A 20,811-nucleotide genomic window follows, 5' to 3' on the forward strand; every position below is an offset into this window, starting at 1 on the left:
TTCCGTTGACCATCACAGGAATGGAGTTATTATCATCACAGTGATGATGACGAACAAATAACATTAGTTCGTCGTGTGTGCAACATTTGCTAGAAAATGCCATTGGAACAAATGCGTCTCAAAATACGATTGGCCGATGGCTCTAAGGTCGACCAATGAGAGGCGAGTCCCGAAAGTGTTCGGCCAATGGGAGTGAGTGAGCACTGCGTCACCAGTCAGTCAGTCACCAGTCAGCAGTCATCAGTATTGTCCTCGCAGCCTTGGTGTGGAGAGAAGTACTGTCCTCCTGCAGGACATAACACACTTCTTACACCAGCATGAGCAAGACCACCGTGAAATAAGGTGTGTGTTTCCCCTGAGAGGCACCAGTATGTTGTGGTGCACGCCATAATAGTGTTGTTAGTGGCACAGCCTTGGCCTGGAAGGGAAGGAGCAGGCAGTAAGTGCTGTGTCTCCAGGTATGAAAGGCCAAGCAATTGTGGCCTCATTTGGCTAAGGTTGTATACAGAGAAAGATCTGTGGATGGCTGGCAAGGAGGGAGGGAGGAGCAGGCAGCGGCAGCAGGAAGGAAGAGGGGACGAGGCCAGGGTCATACTCAAGGTTGCAGACGAGAGGGAGAACCATTACCTTGTTTACCTGAGGAGGAGTTGTGAACGCAGGTCGGGTATTGTCTATCCTTCCCTCCAGTACTTCGTAGGGAGATCAGGAAAATATCATTAGCTACTAATTTTGGGACACTTTATTCCTGGACAAAATGTGATGCCTTTCTAAATTGTGATCTACTCAGTGAAAATATAAGCAGTAAAATTAATTAACTGAATTGACCCAAACCTAACCGAGTTGACCTACCCCTTGGATGGAAACACTATTCAATGGTATCCCATCATAATACTTGAGTCAAACATTTCCTGCAATTGTTACTTTCCTCTTTTCCCCTGTTCACATCAAGCTTGAGGACATGGTGTGGCTGTGGGGTTTTCTGGTGGGAGAGCAAAAATCAGTGAAATTTAGCTTTCTAATTTAACCTTTAATTGCATGAAAATGGTATCATTTTGTCAGGGATGGAGCACAGAAAGGCTAGGGCTAATACAGCTTTATTTATGGGTAAGATACAAAGAAACAGCAATTGTTATTGTTATATCATGCATTAATGACTGCACAAGAAGACGAAAAACGCCCGCCAGCTGATAACGCCACTCCTCAAAAGGCAATATTAATCATGGTATAATGTTGGCCTTCTGAAGATTGAGAGTGACAAGTGTGGGATTCAGGTATAAGTGAATGGTGCTCAGAGGTACTGGCTTTGTATCCTTGCTTACATGATCAGCATACATAGGTATGCTTCTTGGTATATATTGTTTTTCCATCAGACTGATTACTTTCTTTGACCTCAACTATTCATGAGACGGACTGGCAAATGGTGTAGTGTTGTTTGTAGATGCACTTTGGCCTTCATTTTATTCCTGTCAAGGGTTGGGAACCCCTACATGTAAGAAACATTAGCTTATATAGTGAGTGAGTTAATTAGTGACAAACTCACTAAATGCCACCAAGCACTGTGGAAGGCTGTAGTTGCATGAATCATATATCAAAAGTTGTCCTAGTTTGTTATAGATAGAGAGGAAGATAGAAAATTATCTATTTATTTTATATTATTATTTATATTTATTATTTATTTATTTTAGTATTTTTTCTTTTATGTATGAAGGGCATTATGCATCTTGAAAGGTAACATTTTAGTTTATTACATATTTACTTTTCATCTTACATGAAGTATAGTGGTGTTTCTTAGATTCTTTCCTAGATGAGGACTGTCACCCTCATCTAAACAGATGAAGCTCCTGACCAAGACTGCAGGAATAATTTCTTGTTGGTGGCATAAGGTCAGCTAGTGTGGCTTCACCAGAATGGCAGTGAACACATCAGTCAAATTCATATAGAATGTGACCACAAGACTTACCGAGTTGGTGCTTGAATAAATCAACGGAAGCGGAAGAGTCAACAGATTCAGGGAAATTATTCCAAGTGTCCATGACTCTTGTAGAAAAGAAATGAGCTCTGCCTCTGGCATTACATCAAGGAATAGCCAACTTGAAGGAATAACAACCCCTAGCCCTAATATTAAGGTTCCCAACAAACAAATTTTCTAGATGAGGACAGAGGCCATTGAGAATCTTATATAGATCATGATTAGGTCAGCTCTGATTAGACAACCTTTAATGGGACACAGCCTCAAATGAGAAAAATGATTAGCATAGGTTAGGCCAAAGAAATCCACAATTCTCTTCATCCATCTCCCCTGGACCTTCTCAAACAAAGTAATATTACCCAGGTAGCCTGCGAGCCATATCACAGAAGCATAATCCAGGATTGGACGGATATGAGTAATAAAGTCTGGAGAGCAACAGGCTGTCCCTTTAAGAATGGTGTAAACAACTCCTCCAGTCTTATTAGCATTTTCACTCATATAAAGGTGAAATTTGAGAGAAGAGTCCACCTGGACCTCCAAAGTGCTTACTTTTGGTGAAATGGCTTCATAGTGCATCCAGAATGACGTGTAGACAAAATGACTGGCTACCATTGTATACAAAGTTTGGTATGTTGAGGTTAGACTTAAAAGAAAAAGGCTGTTATCAAATGATGAGCATTGCTGTTGACTTGAAATTGCACCATTTATATCTGTTTAGTTATTCTATGGTCTGAACAACAGGTAGCTTTTTTGCATTTTAGTGTTTATAACAAGCATCATAAAACTGAGTACATGTATGACTTGCAGATGGCGAGTGTGAGTGATGGTGATGAAACCCTGGTGAAGGAGGACAGTGAGGGCAGCCCAGTTCAGCCATTCCCACAGTTGCTGCCAGTCAAGGGGCTAAGCCAGGCCCTGACAGCCCCCACCCTCCCCAGAGCTGAGGGTGAAACTGTGTGCTGGATTCTCCCTGAAAAGGATGGTGAGAAGGGCCAAGTAAGCAGCAGCAGCAGCAGCAACACAGAGGTGTGCAAGGGTTGCCAGAAGCAGCGCAGTGCACAAGGGCGGGGAGCCAAGAGAGCAATAGAACCGCCCTTACTGGAGTACTCCTTTGCTAACCTGTACCTCTCCCCTGGCAAGAAGAAGCCACTGTTGCGACGGAGCAAGCTGGCAGCTCTCGGTGTGCAGTACAGTAGTGAGGTGCGTGGTGGACAGAGCATAGGGATTATAATGGAGCAGGTCACTTCACCCAAAGATGTGTGCATTAGTAACACATCCACAGTGGAAGTTGGGGTGGACAAGTGTTCGAGCCCAAAGGTTCACAGTGGCAGCTCACTGCTTAGTTCCAAAAAGACTGAGCCAGTGGCAGCAGTAGAACTTCATGTTCCTAAGGCAAGAGTGTTTGAGTTAGTCAATAAATCAACAGATACTGAAGACTTTGCCAGTGTGTGCCAGAGTAACCAGAGTCAGGTAGAGAGTAGATATAATGTAAGTAAGAAGCTAGAGTTTTCACCACATGGATGCAGACACCGAGGGCAACCCAAGTCACGGCGTGCCCTCTACAAGAGGCGGTGTCGCAGGCGGCTGGCAGAAGTGGAACTGCCAGACCTGAAGAGTCTCTCCATCACAGAAGCAGGTGCAGCACGCTCATGCTCCCAGCAGGCACGCAGCCTGGACTATGAAGATGTCACCATGGATGAACTGGCTGCCTACTTGGACAACTTCCTGTACTTGCCCAAGAAGATGTCCCACATGGCAGAGATGATGTATACCTGAGGATGTAGAAGCTGCCCTCCACCAGGCTCTTTGGGCATTGGTCTCTGATGCTGAAATGTTAGTTGAGTGTGTTGTTTATATGCCGCAGACTTTGCAGTGATATTCATTTTTCTTTCTTTATTAAGGTTTCTTGTCTTTCACAAAAGTGACTATCCTTGAAAACTTTTACAATTAATGTTTGTCATCCACAGCTAAAGCTTAGAGCTTCCTGTTGCTGATAATCTGAAGATGATAGTGAAGTAGTGGCTCAGTTGGTACTGGCCTGCAGCACAGCACTCATGCACTCTGATCTCTGTCTTAGGGTTCCACAGAAGTTATAGTAAACTTGCATTTGGTGACTCTTTCCTCTTTAATGTTGAATGCACCCTTATTCTGAAATCACATTCATATTCAATGCAGTAGAATAGTAAACAGATTAATGAGTTAAAACATGAACCCACACACTCCATAGATACGGTCATGATCTTGGGCAAATATCCATGCCAGACAAGGCACACCATTTCTTATAAGCTTTTCCTTCTACTAATTCATTACTCACACCTATCACAACTTTCCTCTCTCTCTCTCTCTCTCTCTCTCTCTCTCTCTCTCTCTCTCTCTCTCTCTCTCTCTCTCTCTCTCTCTCTCTCTCTCTCTCTCTCTCTCTCTCTCTCTCTCTCTCTCTCTCTCTCTCTCTCTCTCTCTCTCTCTCTCTCTCTCTGAGGAAGTGAAGAAAAATTGAGGGGAGGAGGAAGTAACAGTAAGGAAGGGGCAGCAGGTAGTGGCTGGAAGATGAGAGAAAGAGAGAGACTGGAGAAGTGGTCCCACCTGGGTACTTGCCCCAGACCATGGCTGCACATTGAATGGAAACACATATGCAGCAGCTATGCGACCAGGCACCTGAGCAGGGTTGGAGCATGTGATGTCAGTTTTGCAGCCACTATAAACTTTGCTTGTTCACTTGCTAAAGTATTTATACAGGCTATAATAATTTTGTATGTTCATATTAAACTCCTCCAGAAAGATTTTTTTTCTCAAGTTTTCAGTATATGACTAACAGCTTTGTCTTTTATTTATTGTCAAGTGTTTTAAGTTTCCCTTAGTAAGAAGGTAAATAACCATGACCACAGGATCTTTTCCTTTGGAACATGAATTATGTAATGAGGCATAATTACTTATTTGTGGGAATTTATGATGGGAAGGAATGTCTGGGAAGCCTTGATGGATTAGGAAGAGAGGGCAGAGTTCAATGATGTGACATACAATTCCTTTTATAGATACAGTCACTCCTGATTAACCAGATAAGCAGGGAAAACAAGATGGACCCATGTAGCAGCAATAGTTCCTCATGTGGCTGTGGTTTGATCTGATTGACCTGATAGTAGAGTGGGAGGGGCATTATTCAAGGCTGTGGTAGAAGTGGTTCCACCTGTAGTTGTGGTCATTTCTGATTAGCTAAAGAATAAGCCTTCCTGTGCTCTGCTTCCTGCCTTCTGTGGAGCAAGGTGGCATCAGTAATGGGCAGAACCTAACAAAGAATGAAATACTAAGCTATGAGAGGAAAATCCAAAGGTGGTTCATAATTTACTGAAATTGTGGAGGGAATGGGATTGTCCATGAGGTTACTCACTTACTGGAAGGATTGCTGGTGTCATTAATTGCATCCTTAAAGGGATGAGGGAGGGGCAAGGTTTATCCATGAGTGTAACGAGCAAACTAATGAGGCTGAGGAGCAGAAACCAAATAGCATCAAAATACAAAGTATGTTTTCTGTGATCACTATGTATGTATATAAACTAGTGTTATGTCCTTCAGAGCAAAATGCAAGTACAATTGAAGAAAGCCTTCCTTGGTATGGAGCAGTTGCCAATACATGATGTAAGATAGAGATATAAATGTAGCATGACTGAAATGGTTTCTTTCTTATTTTGAATTACAGTGTTAAGCTGAAGTTTGTATATATATATATATATATATATATATATATATATATATATATATATATATATATATATATATATATATATATATATATATATATATATATATATATATATATATATATATATATATATATATATATATATATATATATATATATATATATATATGAATTGAGAGTATTTAGCTTGGAAGATTTATAATTAGCTTTTTTAGATAGACTGATGCGTATGGTAGTGTTCTTCCTAGGCTGTGTTTAGAATCATTGGTGTTGAAATGTGTCATTGCAATATAAAAGGGTTCAATGGAGAAACATTGTTCTAAAAGCAATGTAACAACCACTATAAAAATATGTTAAGAATTTATAACTTCACAGATGGATAAAAGTTTTCATTTCAACATTTTATTGCATTAAATCACAGTATGATGGTATTTACATAAGAATTTTGAGAATGCAGTACTGTACTGATCATTGTAGCTTGCTGAATAAGGGGACTAGCAAAGTACATTGGCATCCCCACCCAGTATGTGGTACAGAACATCTCATTGCAGTTTGTCCACATGTTGCACCATCATGAGTAATCACTACAAGATGAGGATCTTTGTCCTCTGCATCTCTGGTTATTGGCTGTCTCAACACAGTGCAGCTTCACATGGCTCATGGTGCTGCTTTCTCTAAGAATTTATCTTGCCACACTTTGTGCAAACCAGTAATCAGTAAAATGTCTTCATTTACCTATAAGGAAAGGGGAAAATATTTGAGGAAAAAAAAACATTGAGGCAGGTGTGGAACTGACCTGGTGGGAGGTGGGGCAAGAAAGATAAAGGTGACCACCTCACCCAGTAGCAAAAAGATGGCTAGGTCAGGGAACCCTGTGTCTCTCAATGATTAGCAGTCTATAACAATGTTTAATATGGGCAAGCTACACTGGCATGTTCTGTACTACATCAAGGGAGAGGTGGACAATACACCATAGCAGTTGGCTGATTCTCTTGCACAGCAAACTTCAGTGATTAATATTGTACATGATGAGCTAATTGTTTAGGAGCATGGAGAAACCCTTAAAACTCAGCCATGTATTATTTCATTACTCACAGTGAATCTAAGCTGATAAATACTCTACATTATAATGCCTAGTCAGAGAGAGAAGTTGAAAAGTAGTTATTACCATATGTTGCACATTAAGACTCGGGTGCTAGTTTTTATTTTTGTTTTATTTATTTATTTATTTATTTATTTATTTATTTTTTTTTCCAGCTTACTGTGGCACTCAGTATGAATTTTGTATTATTTTTGTTCACCATGCTAGATCACTGCAGTCAATCCAATGCTACATATTTCAATGAGTTGGTCAATTAATTTGTAGGCATCAATGGTCACACATTATTTACTAATTTTGATGCTGCCTCCCCAAAGATATCTTCATACTGTGAGTTTCTTGGATGATGCCCCTATAAGTGTTTTATCCACAAGTGATCCTGAATGATAGGAGCACAGGTGATAGGACAGCCTTTATTTTTTCAAGGAAATGTTGGTGTTATATGTGTGGTCTGTAGTGGGGAGGAAGTGGTGGCCTCCAGACAAGTTACCTGTAGAGATGAACTAGCAAAGTTCAGAGAGTACTTGATATTGGCTTCCAGTGCTGAGCTTAGACTTAAAAACGGAGTTATATGGTGCCATTGTTGCCCACATTACTCCTGTCAAATGGCTTTAGAAAAAATCAAAGATATAAAGTGGTGCACTTACTGAATTATCTAAAAAACATATTAGACATAAAAGTGGAATTTCTGTGGTTATCCAATCATACATATAATACATTTTGTGCTTGAAAACCCATTGATATGTAATATAATGTCATTAGTATGGTCCTCCAGTCAGACTTTTTTTTTTTTTTTTAGTCCTATAAACTACATAATGTTAAGATTTGACAGATGAAGGTGAATTTAAGAGATGAAGTGAGTCAGATGAGGGCCCAGTGATAAAAGCCAACAATATGAAATGGGCTCTTGTTTATACCTAAGCCAAGGATATTATAAGAGAAATTTAAGTTGGAATGTTGAATAATGGATGTTTTATTTTTAATTTTCCATAAATCCTTATGGCATTTGGTTTTTCATTGATTTACTCCTGAGGACAGACAGCAGAACCAAAGGATATAATTTTCTAACTTTCAATTATGTGACTCCACCTTTTACACCTTGAACTGAACTGCCAATTTTGTAAACACTGTCTTTCTTCATTAGTGAAACATTGATCAGTACAGCAAGAACTTAAATATTACTTCAGCTTTTAAAGGCTAGTTGGAACCAATGATCTTCATTACAGGGTTCAGTTTTACATTTAGCTCAAATACTGAATCAATTACTTGTGGCTCAAATATTGATTCAAGGGAGAAGAGGATCTGATCTGAAAGGCAGCTGTTGCACCTTCATGGTGAGGAATTCTAGACAGAGGGTGACATCTCAAAGCCTAAAGTTGGCAGATTTCAGCAGCTGAACTAAAGCTTTGGGTTCCTCACATAAGTATTGGGAATCCAGAGATAAAACAATCTGTAAGAAAGTCTTTAGATACATTTGCCTTACAATGTTATTCTACAAAATGTAGAACATTTCTTTTGTTTGTTAAATCGAGACTATAAGGTTAGATGATGATACATTATGCATGTCATCCAACTACAGGCAAGCTGCCATTCACTACCCAGTGTCTTGTCAATGAAGAAAATTCACAAAATACTATCTATGATTTTTGTTACTCATCTGCAGTGCTGATAATTCATAAGTGCTTGAACTCTGAGATTCCACTGTATATTTGCTGAAGTACAAAGTGTTACTTAGTGTGTAGTACATTTCTAACCTTATGAACATGTATAGTAGTAGTCTTAATATCAAGGAGACTTAATCAGTGGGGAATTTTTATAGAAATTTGAGTAACAATTTTTTAACTTAATAGTATACCTGAGGGGGGAAGAAACAAGTTGATGAGGTCATTAGGGGAAATGTGGCACTGTATGCAGGGATCTATAACACTGGCCAGTGACACTGCTGTAAAGCTGAGAGAAGGAAGAAGGGGTTCAGAAATGTGTTGTCCGATGTCTTGCATATTGTGATGCTTCTGTCCTTGCCCAAGGTTCTACATGTGTCCTCTGACCATTAGTAGCATGGTGCAACCTGAACTGCACAGCCAGATTAAAAGGTTTGTTGGTAACACTTGTCATATCCCAACTTTGTACACAGACAAATGGTGCTCTTGTTACTGGTTCAGGTGTAAAACTTTTAGTGTCTTGAAATGCTACTCATACAGTGGCAAGTGCACCAACTATTAGCATGGGGAGGCACTAACACAACTCTTAACCAAAGTATCATGTTATCTGAGAGAAGTACTGATACAGGAACTGAACTTTTGAATGTGGCTGTGCAATCATAACTGGAGGTCTTAAAACTTGTCACATCAAGAACAGTTAAAAATAAGGATAATATAAACTGTAACTATAAAGCTAATGCAGTCTTGCAAGCTAGACATACGTAAAGAGTGTATAAAGTTTTCATCATGTCTTCATTAACCATACAATCACAAGAAAGCTAATGACAAAAGGCAGGTAAAACCATACTAGCTTATGCAGTATTATAACTCAAAATACTCAGTCATATATATTGTTCATGATTTAATTTTTGTTAACTTATAAAAAGCATAAAATAGACATTGTATTATTTTGCCATCCTTGCACAGTGATTCACATTCTCCCTGTATCCTCATTACTATAATTAGGGGGTGGGATGGGGCCCGAGGTGGGAGGAGGGTGCCTCCATTGATAAATACTTTACAGGAGTACTGAACATCAATAAAAATAAACGGAGATCATGAAAAAAAAGGGATACCCGTTTATGGTATATATATATATATATATATATATATATATATATATATATATATATATATATATATATATATATATATATATATATATATATATATATATATATATATAAACTATTCAATATGCAATATCTTTTTTGACATTAGTTGTACACTACATACACTAATCTAAGTGCATACATACATACATATTCTTACACACACACACACACACACACACACACACGATCACAAGCAAACAAACGAACAAACACGATGAAGTTCTGATTTGTACACGCAGATTGGCTTGCAAACACGTAAAAAAAAAAAAAAACATGGATTTCAGATTCAGATTTACTGACCAAAAAATAACAAATTACATCTAGATATACACCAGTTACATGGTCCAGCATAATGCATGTAATATAAGTTATACACAAAAACCTACATTTCATTATAATCTAAACATACAACGAAAGAATACTATGAATAACACCACGCGCAACCAATGTTATACAGTAAATCCTTTAAGAGACGAGCAGTGTAGTAATTATAACTTAAGACGGTGCGTATGGTGTGGGCTAATGGATTATCCTCAAGATATCGTCTTTCGCGCCACATACGCTGTTTACTAGTGACCAGAGTATGTATTTGGGGTAATCCTAATTCTAACCAAAAAAGGCCATTACAGGGGTCTTCCTCACGTTTAACAACTTTTATCAAACCAGGTATAATTTGTCTTCTAGCCACGAATCAGCCATGAAACAAGGTTGACACGAGGGCAGCTTGAAATACCTTGATTTTGATCTAACAAAGGAACATCATTATTCTTATTAACAAAAGCAACAAATTTTAGAGCATGACACATTTTGTTTTCTACATGAATCTTAATTGCCATGTAAACAGACCCATCAGCTGTGAACGGACTACCCAGATATGCATAACGATCACAGGAATCCACCACTACATAATCCACCATTAATTGGCTGCTTGCCATCATGTCATCATAAGAAAAAAAAAAGTTTCAACCATGTTAATCTTCATTTCATGGGTACTACAAAACCTATTTGGATTTTTTTTTTCCCCTCAATCATAGAATATCTAGAAGCTGACAAGATGGTGTCGTCCATGAAGGCAAGCACATGCAAGTTAAATCAGACAAGTACACACACACACATACACACACACACACACACACACACACACCAAGTGGCAGTTTAAGAGTCAAACACCAATTATACAGCTGATCTGCGATACACACACACACACACACACACACAGGGCAGTTAAGCTTGTAGAAGCGTAGTGTTAACACCACACCATACCACACCACACCACCAACAGATACCACCACACCACATCACCATTATCACCACTACCATACACTATACCATATCATACAACACCACATCATATCACTACACCACAGTATCCTTGGCGCCCCGACCTACCCAGCCATGCCAAGCCCCTCTGACCCCCGCCCCGTCCCGCCGCGGATAAGGTAAGTTTCCCGCCACATATTTAGCGTAATTTCGAAGGTTTTGTAGGTGTTTCCAGATGATTTAAAGGCTCGCTGTGTAGGAGTAGGTGGAACAGGTGAAAGTGGAAGAGAGAGGAGGAGTGCGAGGGGGAGGGGAAAGGAAAAAGAGGTATGTAGGATTGGTGAAAAAAAATTACTTCGGCTCTGTATCACGATTTTTTCTTTTTTATTAGTGAAGTTTGCATTGTTTTGATATTTAGTTTATTGATAGAAAAGTAGAACAAATCATAATATGCAATAAAATCTTGTCTAGGTCTTGTTTTTGCTTCTCGTCAAAATAACACTTTCGTCAGTTTATAAATTCTCATTTTTTTTAATAGCACGTCTTGGGTTGCTTTGGTGTTTGATTGAAGTCTTAAAAAATATAAGAAACGTGACCCAAGTGATAATATTCAATAAAATCTAGTCTAACTATTCGTATTTTCAAATTTAAAATAAGACCGTTGCTAGATTTGAAAAATTATTTTCTTAATGCGACAAGGAATTCGTGTTTTCTTTATTTATACAGAAAGTATAGATTTTTTGCATTTAGAATTTGTAGTATGATCTAGTCTGGCTCTGTTTTCCATCTCGATATTATAAGGGTTTTGTGGCCCCGTTCGTAAAATTTACAGATCGTTTCTTGAATTTTTCTTTATTATTATTCAGGCTGGAAATATTTATATATTTCAGATAATTATTAAAGTATTTATTAAGTCATAATATATAAGGCATTCCAGTCTAGCTCCGTTTTTTCGAGGGGTCGATTTCAAAATGGATTAACGTACGTAAATTAAGGTGTGACGTCATCAGTGACGTCATCATGTTACCGAGACCTGGGATGTCTCTTCATTCCAGTCTCTCTCCATCAGTGTTCAGTGTCTTAGTTGAAGTATATGGCAGGCTAGAATATATAGAGTGCAGTCCAGTCTGGGCGCCTTTCTTCTCAAGAGTTTTAAAATAAAGTGCCTAACATAAAAAAAGGTCCGAGACACATTTTTCCTGCCTCCCTCCTTGCCTCTACATCAATATTTAGTTAAACATTCGTGTGTTTCCAGACTCAGATGTGAAGAAAAACAAGAATTAACCATAAAAATAACCCCCAAATTTCCCAAATAAGGCATAAATAAAGTGCATGTTGCAGCCCCGTTCAGAACACCAACCGTGAAAACATTAGGACCGAGACCTTACCCCTTCCCTGGCCGTGTGTGTTCGTCAATATTTCCCTCAATTTTCAGCGTTTTTCAGCTATTTCCGGGTGTTCTACAGAATGAGATGTGTAAACTGTTATAGTAGTAGTATAGGAGGAGGAGGAGGAAAGGAGAAATGGAGGGAGAGGAGGAGGAGGAGGAAGAGGAAGGAGGATTGGAGGTGGAGGATGGGCGGAGAGTGGTGGTAATAGCAATAGTAGTAGCAGTAGGAGGAGGAGGAGAAGGAGGAGGAAGAAATAAGAAATGAAGGGGGACAAGGAAGAGAAGGATAAAATGAAGGACGGATGAGGAGGAGGCTCTCTCTCTCTCTCTCTCTCTCTCTCTCTGGATGATTTAAGTCCGGGCGTGTATACAGACGGCTCTCTACTTGATGAAGCAGTTTTCCTGAATATATTTCTAACAAAAGTGACATCTGTCATCTTTTTTCATGGCAGTTGTCTGCTAGAGCTGCCTCTGACGTGTGTCTGACCTGCTTTCTTCCTCTTCCCTTCCCCTTCTCCATTCCTGTCCCTCTTCCTCACCCTCATGCTTCTCATTCCTCCTTCACCCCAACCCCCACTTCTCTCTCTCTCTCTCTCTCTCTCTCTCTCTTAACTTGCACAATAGTAAACACACACACACACACTTACCACGTGTAGCTTGGAACACGGGAAGGGTGGTGGTTGAGAGAGCTTAATGATTAATTATTGGAGAGCTAGGGAAAGATGAAAGATATAAGTAGCTGTCCTGCCATTACAACTGTAACAAAGTAATCGTAAATATCAGGGTTTTTAGACTTTATTTCCAAGAAATCTCAATTACCAGAGAGAGAGAGAGAGAGAGAGAGAGAGAGAGAGAGAGAGAGAGAGAGAGAGAGAGAGAGAAGCTAAGATGAAGGTGATAAGGAGGAAAAATGAGAAATGTAGGAAAAAAAAAAAAAAAGGAGAGAACGGGGATGGGAAGGGGGACATTGAGTAGGGTTGAAAAAGCTGTGGCTTAATTTACGTCATGACTTCTGACCAGTGATATTTGCGTATTAAAATCCCTTAAGTTGATATATCGATTTAGCTAAAAATAAGGGTAGAAAGGGTGCACTATTATTGTTGTTGTTGTTGTTGTTGTTGTTGTTGTTGTTGTTATTGTTGTTGTTGTTGTTGTTGTTGGTATTATTATTGTTGTTGTTGTTGTTGTTGTTGTTGTTGTTATTTTATTATTATTATTATTATTATTATTATTATTATTATTATTATTATTAACAAAACCAATAGTAATAATAATAATAACAATAATAATAGTGTTACGTTGGTGTACTCGTACATAATTTGAAGAAATTTACTTGTATTATATTCGAGTGTCATTGTGTACGAGTATATGCATGTAAGTGTATGGCTGAGGTACTGCCTTGCTGCGTATTGCATATTACATCTTTTTTAGAAGAAGTTCTGTGGAGAGCTAATCTTCGAGGGGTGGAGCTGTAAAGCTGTAAGGATAGGTCGGAGTCGGAAGTTGGAACTCGCAGAGCACAGACCGAGGTGGTAGTTCATCTAAGAGGGACGCTGTACCCTACCCGAAGCTGTTTTGTGCATTAGTGCTGACGGTGTGGAACCTTCTTTGTTAGCAGCAGCAGTAGACGTGATAAACTTGCACCTGGACCTGAGGTGACCCCAGCCGTGCCTGGCCCAGGGGACCTCTCGTGAGTGTACCTCGTGCTTGTTTGGACCACGTGGGTAAGTGAAATGCCAAAATTTCGATCTTTCATGAGTGTTTGTCTCATACTTCCACGGTCTTTGCCCATCTATGGAGCGTGACATTCTGTGTCGTGCCGTGTTATTCAGTAAATGTATGTTCTTTGTAAGAGCTGCAAGTGTCATGATGGTGTGGCGTCCGCTGAGGACCACTGACCATATTCTAAAACACTTCTGTGCCATCCTGAGTGCATTCAAAAGGTTATAGCTGAAGTTTAACTGGTTTTTAAGAGTGTTTATACGGTGGTAGTGGACAGTGGGAGTTGTGTAATAATAATAATAATAATAATAATAATAATAATAATAATAATAATAATAATAAACTATAATATTAATGGCACATTGAACTTCTTTCTTTCCTTTCACCTCCATCAACCCCTTTATAACTTGACTTCCCAAATTTTCTTCCAGAGAACCTGAATGACTTATTATAATAAAGGAAGCGTGACAGACAATCAGTTTATTCTTGATACACAAGCTGTGTTATATCCGTAGACTTTTGTTGTATTTACGGAGATATATTTAAAGTTAGGTGACTTTTAAGAATACTTGAGTGACCTTACTTTTCCTGCAAGTTAATCATGATATTAGAAAGTAACTTCATTATCTATTTTGGAAATGATGGCGTGATATGCAAGTAATATTTTCTAGTTTTCGGATGGAAGTGAGAAGCAGAGTGGCGCAGTGGAAGCGTGCTGGGCCCATAACCCAGAGGTCCGTAGATCGAAACTACGCTCTGCTAACGTATTATTTTGTATATATATATTTTTTTATCCATCGTCTTTTTTTATTTTTTTTTATTGTTCTTTCGTGGTGTAGTTGTATTCAATGTTACTTTACCTTCATGAAAATTTTAAGAATTTTGAGCCGTTCTATAGTAAGAAATTACTTTAAATGCTAAATTCCAATTAATTAAGTAATAATTATATTCCATCCTTTTATTATGGATTATTCTTATTTTTCTTATTCTCCTTTAATTTTTTCCACTGTGGTAATATTAATATGATATGTCTCTTTACTATGCTAAATTGTAACTGATATTATTTACCAATTATTGTTGTACTCACTCCATTTGTTGCAGAGTTCGTAGACAGTCACAATGGGAAAAGGAGATTCGGTTCTCCTTGAATCCTGAAAATAATGTATGAATGTGCATGGGTGTGATATGATTAAGGCTGATTTTTTTTTTTTTTTTTTTTTTTTTGTGTGTGAGGGAATTGGTCTGGGGTGTTCAGTAGATCTGGACAAAGCAGGTGACAGAATATGGAAGAAAATTTGAATATCTATATGTTTAATTATATATTTATCTATCTGTTTATTTGTTTTGTTTAGTTGTATGCTTTTATTATTATTGTTATTATTATTATTATTATTATTATTATTATTATTATTATTATTATTATTGTTATTATTATTATTATTATTATCTTATTGTTTATCATTATCATCATTATTATTATTATTAGTAGTAGTAGTAGAGTAGTAGTAGTAAGTAATTGGTAGTACTATTGTTATCATTATCATTATTACTATTACTATTCTTATTATTCTTTATTGTTTTTTTTATGCCACTCTAAAATCAAAACGGAAGATATGATTTTATAATGTGATCCTGGTATATCTCAGAGGTTATAGGAGACTGGAGGAAGAGAGGAGATGGAGTTTCTTACAGTGGTATAAGTAAAGTGTAACCACAGCAAAAATTCACGTGACCCCGGAGTGACTCGAACACCCAGCCTTCTGATCTGGAGTCAGACGCGCTACCATTGCGCCACGGAGCCGATATGTAATTTGAGGTGCAGGGAGTTCGTGACCGTTTCGTATGGCACCTTTGAAATTTTGTCTGGTATTTTTCTCGACAGTCTCGCCCCCACACATGTGACAAATTCATACATTGGAGTGAGAAATTTTTCATCTATCTTTTGAAGCATTTTTAACGTTCAGTCCACTTGGGTGATTTATTAATTTTTCTTTTGTGCTTTTAGATTTCTTTTGACATGTTATTAGGAGATATACTTAATAAAAGGAACTAGTAAGCAACTAAAAATAAAATATGTGTTTTCGCCCGGGATCGAACCGGGGACCTTGCGCGTGTGAGGCGCACGTGATAACCACTACACTACGAAAACATAGTGGGAAGGAGATATATTTGAGTAAATATTGAGTGTCTAGTGTAATAATCGTCATAAAAATGTTTAACTAAGGATTCGTAAATATTTCAGAATACAAGAATGTAAGAAAAAGTAATATTGAACGATTAAAATCCGTTGACCCTGAAATCTGTGTTGAGAATGATGCAAGACAACAGCTTTTTTTTTTTTATATTCATTTCAGATTAATCACAATTTATACAAAAATTCACTATTTGTTTACTGGTAAAGATATCTTTATATTTATGTGACTCCACCCGATGACGCGATGGCCCGTTAGCTCAGTTGGTTAGAGCGCCGTGCTGATAACGCGGAGGTCGTGGGTTCGACCCCCATGCGGGCCACAATATTTTTCAATTTAAAGTGCTCTCTAGAATTACAGCCAGTTAGTTAGCAAAACTTATAACGTTTCGTATGTAAAGTACATAAGTGTGAATTGTGCGTAAGCATTTGCATCAAATGGTACTCAAATTTATCAGTATTGTATAACACTACCAGTTATTAAAATAAATATATAACATTCCTAACATTTCCTATGTATAACACGCAGATAGGACATGTGTAGACATCAAAGATTGTTGTTCAAATTTATCAACATTATACAATATTGATCGCACTGCAGTAGTTGAGTCTTGTGGCTTATCTATATAACTTGATTTGCTGATATATGTATACCTGACTGCTGAGTCTATTTCATTCAGTGCAGAATATTTGTTAGACTACCTCTTGAAAAAAAATACCATTGAAAACTATGATAACTTCTTGTAGATCGTGATTGTTGAAAAGAAAGATAAAAACCCTGAGATGTTTAAAGAACAGGGTTCCAGCTGGTGAATGCAAATGATATTTTATTTTTATATTCATTTAAAGTAATCATTACATAAAACCATAGTAATTTTGCACACTATTTAATTTTTTGGGGGGAGAGGGGCTGCAAGTGCAAGGGTGCGCGGCGTCTAGGAGTTGGCAGCACGGAAGCGAGAGGAGAGATACCCTTGCGTGATTGGCAGCACTGCGGCTCAGCTGAGAGAAACAACATGGGGGAGAACCGGCCTACTAATGCTTTTAAAGAATTCAGCGAGTCCGTCATCAGCATGGTGGACCGCCCCGTGACATGGTTCAGAGGTAAGTCGTGGCAAGTAGGCACGCAAGCACTCGCTCACAGCATAGGGATTCTGGGCACCCTGCGTCTGGGATAGAAGGAAGGAGGGACAGGCTGTGGTGGTCATTTATTTCCTTGGGTTGCTTTGGGTGTACTGTGGACGCTGGTCTTAGTCGGCATGTGTATCCAGAACGCTGAGTGCGTCTGGATAGGCATTGCTGTGGTGGCTAGAAGTAGTGGTCCAGGGTGGCTTAGAGGAATCATAGTTAAGTGACCCTGTTTTTTTTTTTTTTTTTTTCAGGATTATGGCAATAACATTAGCCTACTTAATGCAAGACATTGACTGTTTACTAATTTTGGGACTGACATTTCTAGGAAGAGATATACTTTTTTTTTTTTTTTTTTTTAATCATGATCTACACAATGAAGGAATCAGCAGTGAAATTAATGAACTGAATTTATCCAAACCTAACTCGTGGATGAAAATGAAAGTGTTATTTCAGTATTATCAAAGTTTTTGAGATGCAGCAAACAGATGATGCTAGGCTGTGTGTGTTCTCGGATGAAAATGGTTTAGAGTAATAGGAATCACTTGGGTTAGGCCAATAAACCTTTTGAGAAGACTAACCAGCCAGATTAGGCTTTGTTACATCATTGACCCCCTGCAACCATCTGGGGAGGAAAGAGGAGACTGGGTGTGCATATAACCTTAACACATATTGACAAATGCATTTTTTCACAGAAAATGTTGTGGCCACTAACCGCCCACAATACAACTGGTACCATCAGCAGTTCCGCCGCGTGCCCACCATTGATGAGTGCTACACGGACGACGTAGTTTGCTACACTGAGGCCAACGAGCAGTTCAAGCGAGACAAGTAAGATTTCAGTTCTGGGTCATTTGGTTAGCAGATTCTTCAGTTATGCCACTGGTGTAAGTGTTTGTAAATTTAAGGGAAGGACTTTGAAATATTTCATTGAAATATTCAATATTCAATTGGCAGCATATATGGATGCTTTAATTTTACATGATCAAACATGCATTTGTTTTTTTGGGGAGCATATATCCATTCGTTCCTATGGCAGCCATTTATTTATTTGTATTTTCTGAAATTTGTTTGATATTTTACCACAAATGGTAAATCTACATCACAATACATGTTGGGAAGGTCTGGCTTGCAGTGCATATATATGTATATATATATATATATATATATATATCATATATCACATATAGATAAGCCACAAAACTCAACTAATGTAGTGTGATCAATATTGTATAATGTTGATAAATCTGAACAACAATAATCTATGATGTCTACACATATTTGACTTGACTTCCTTTTTCTTTAACTGTTTCTCCAGTCTCATGAATGAGTCCACTGCACCTTTTTGGAAGGTTTATTTTTCATGTAGTTTCATTATCTTACAGACAAAAAGTATCCTCTGATCCTTCCAACATGATTCCAACGACCTAAGCATCTATTACAGCTTCCCTCTACCCTTTATTGGCAGATATATAGTCAGTCAGGCTGTCATACTAATATAATTATTGGATCATTACATGCTATAAGAAATTAACTATCACCATTTGAATTTTTCCCTGATACTCATCATTTACCAATCACTGGGTTTATTTTTTTCCATCTACCTTGGCATTCATATCATTTATTACATCCCTCATCTCTCAAACTTTTCAGAAATTTATCCTACTCCTTCCTTAACTCTAGTATTCTAGCAGCCTTCTCTTTAGTATCAGCTACACACTCTTTATACTTTTGTTTGATTATATCAAAGAAGAATGTAAAGGCAGTGTGGTGGAAGTGGGCATATAGGAAGGCATAACTTGGATAATATTGTGACCTCTACCACAGTAGTTTGCAAGGTTTTTATACCCAAACCTCTGTATTATTAAGTTTTGTACTAAATATTTGAAACTTTTTCATCATTTTATCTATCTCTCTGTATATCAGACTGACTTTCCCAAACAGGGTGGCCCAGACAAAGTAGCATGCATTCATACACACATCATTTACACTCTTAGCCCAGTCATCATTAGAAGAAAAAATACTTTAGCCCTGTCATCATTAAAAGAAGAAATATTTTGTGCCTTTATGCATTCTTTGGAATATTTGTCTCTTGCAATATTAGTTGTCAAAGGCAAAACCATATAGGATGTATATTGATGATATCTATTTGTAGTAGTATATATGTATGTGTGTATTCCAAACAGGCAGGTGGACAATGAAATCCTCAACATCCTAAGGCAGCGGCAGGAGGACTGCATAATCTACGAGAAAAACGACCACCGCACCAAGTGTGCCCACATCATGGAGGAATACAACAAGGCAGCAGAGAACTGGTTCATCAAATGTAAGGACGATTTGATGCTTCTTGTATGTGTATGAGGAGAGACATTCAGGGGTGAAGGGGGGAACTTAGGGAAAGGTAAACTGGAAACCCAGAAGTCTTAGTGGCCCTGTGTCCCAGGGCAATTAAACAAATATGAGTACTATAGTGACATGTAGCTATAGTGTGCAGCTCCAGCTTTACTTGTCCATCAAACACAACTTTATCCACTATCTCTAATTGGTTGTGCTACAGGATGATTCTATGGCAGACCTTCACATCGCAATTCTCAGAATTTCTTGATCAGTGACCATGATGAACTCCAAGAAGCTGTGGTAATGAGTAATTGGAGAGGCAGTAACAAAGATGCTTATGTTTCACAGATGGGGACCTGGGTATATATGGTGATGTAAAGACGGCATACATGAAGCAGAAGCACCGCCTCATCTGGGAGCGGCGCCACGGGAAAGTAGGCTCTGGCATGAAGACTGACATGGACTGAGGTCATTAATGACTTGTAAAGATGTACCAGTTAACCATCTTGTATTGTGCAGAGAGGACATCATCAGGAACCTAGCTTTCCCACATAGTAATATCCATCAGATAAGATTCTTCATTGCATTCTTAACAAGTTTGTAAATATTTATAATGGTAATAAATTTACTTACATTATCTTGGGTGGTTTTTATCTGCTGCATTTTTGGTAATATTTTAACACTAAGGCACCATGGAAGTGCTGTACAGAGCACCACACCTTGCAGATGTTTAATCATGATTATGGTTGCATATCTTAGAATCTGGTATGCAAGTTATGTATCCTGGGACTCACTTGCGTTGAACATGCTCCTGCAGGTGAAACAAAGGGAGTTGAGTAAAATTATAACGCTATGAAAATCTGCCATTTCAGTTCTCAGAAAAATTGCAATTGTTTTTTATTTACAGTACATGCTGTTCATTTTCTTTATTTTAATCAATTCACTTATTTATTTATTTATCCATTTATTTTATTGATGCATATTGAATGCTACTCATGTGGTTGGGAGACAGTCAGGCAGCACATTCCCACGTCTGGTTAGAACTCAGGTACTTGTATTTGATATGGGTATAATTTATGCTTATTCATTTCCTCTTTTGCACATCCATTTTTTTTTTCTTTGTTGTTTTATTACTATTGATTTTTTTTTTCTACGTAGTGCAATGATGGTGGATTCCGCACATATAGCAGCAGGATGGTGTAT

At 38.1% G+C, this 20,811-nt stretch overlaps 2 protein-coding genes and 3 non-coding genes across 6 annotated transcripts; 3 read left to right on the forward strand and 2 right to left on the reverse strand.

Moving 5' to 3' along the window:
• The first annotated feature begins 85 nt into the window (after window positions 1–85).
• On the forward strand, window positions 86–7,770 carry LOC135110421 (uncharacterized). Of its 2 annotated transcripts, none has more exons than XM_064022743.1 (2): window positions 86–342; window positions 2,777–7,770. In XM_064022743.1, the coding sequence occupies exon 2, from the start codon at window positions 2,777–2,779 to the stop codon at window positions 3,743–3,745; it is 969 nt and encodes a 322-aa protein (XP_063878813.1). In that variant the 5' UTR covers window positions 86–342; the 3' UTR covers window positions 3,746–7,770. The 2 variants fall into 2 exon arrangements, with proteins under 2 accessions (XP_063878813.1, XP_063878814.1); XM_064022744.1 differs by lacking the exon at window positions 86–342 and adding an exon at window positions 397–659.
• Window positions 7,771–10,960: 3,190 nt separating this feature from the next.
• Window positions 10,961–20,247, forward strand: LOC135110425 (NADH dehydrogenase [ubiquinone] 1 beta subcomplex subunit 10-like). The gene is made up of 5 exons (XM_064022746.1): window positions 10,961–11,019; window positions 17,051–17,247; window positions 17,967–18,102; window positions 19,458–19,597; window positions 19,957–20,247. Exons 1-5 carry the CDS (start codon window positions 10,976–10,978, stop codon window positions 20,073–20,075), a joined length of 636 nt encoding a protein of 211 aa, XP_063878816.1. The 5' UTR covers window positions 10,961–10,975; the 3' UTR covers window positions 20,076–20,247.
• On the reverse strand, window positions 15,682–15,753 carry Trnaw-cca (transfer RNA tryptophan (anticodon CCA)). The gene has a single exon. It is a non-coding gene; the product is annotated as a tRNA-Trp (tRNA).
• On the reverse strand, window positions 16,029–16,101 carry Trnav-cac (transfer RNA valine (anticodon CAC)). The gene has a single exon. It is a non-coding gene; the product is annotated as a tRNA-Val (tRNA).
• Trnai-gau (transfer RNA isoleucine (anticodon GAU)) lies at window positions 16,393–16,466 on the forward strand. Its single transcript has one exon. It is a non-coding gene; the product is annotated as a tRNA-Ile (tRNA).
• Window positions 20,248–20,811: the final 564 nt, after the last annotated feature.

Source organism: Scylla paramamosain, chromosome 20 (assembly GCF_035594125.1).
Source record: "Scylla paramamosain isolate STU-SP2022 chromosome 20, ASM3559412v1, whole genome shotgun sequence".
NCBI lineage: Eukaryota > Metazoa > Arthropoda > Malacostraca > Decapoda > Portunidae > Scylla > Scylla paramamosain.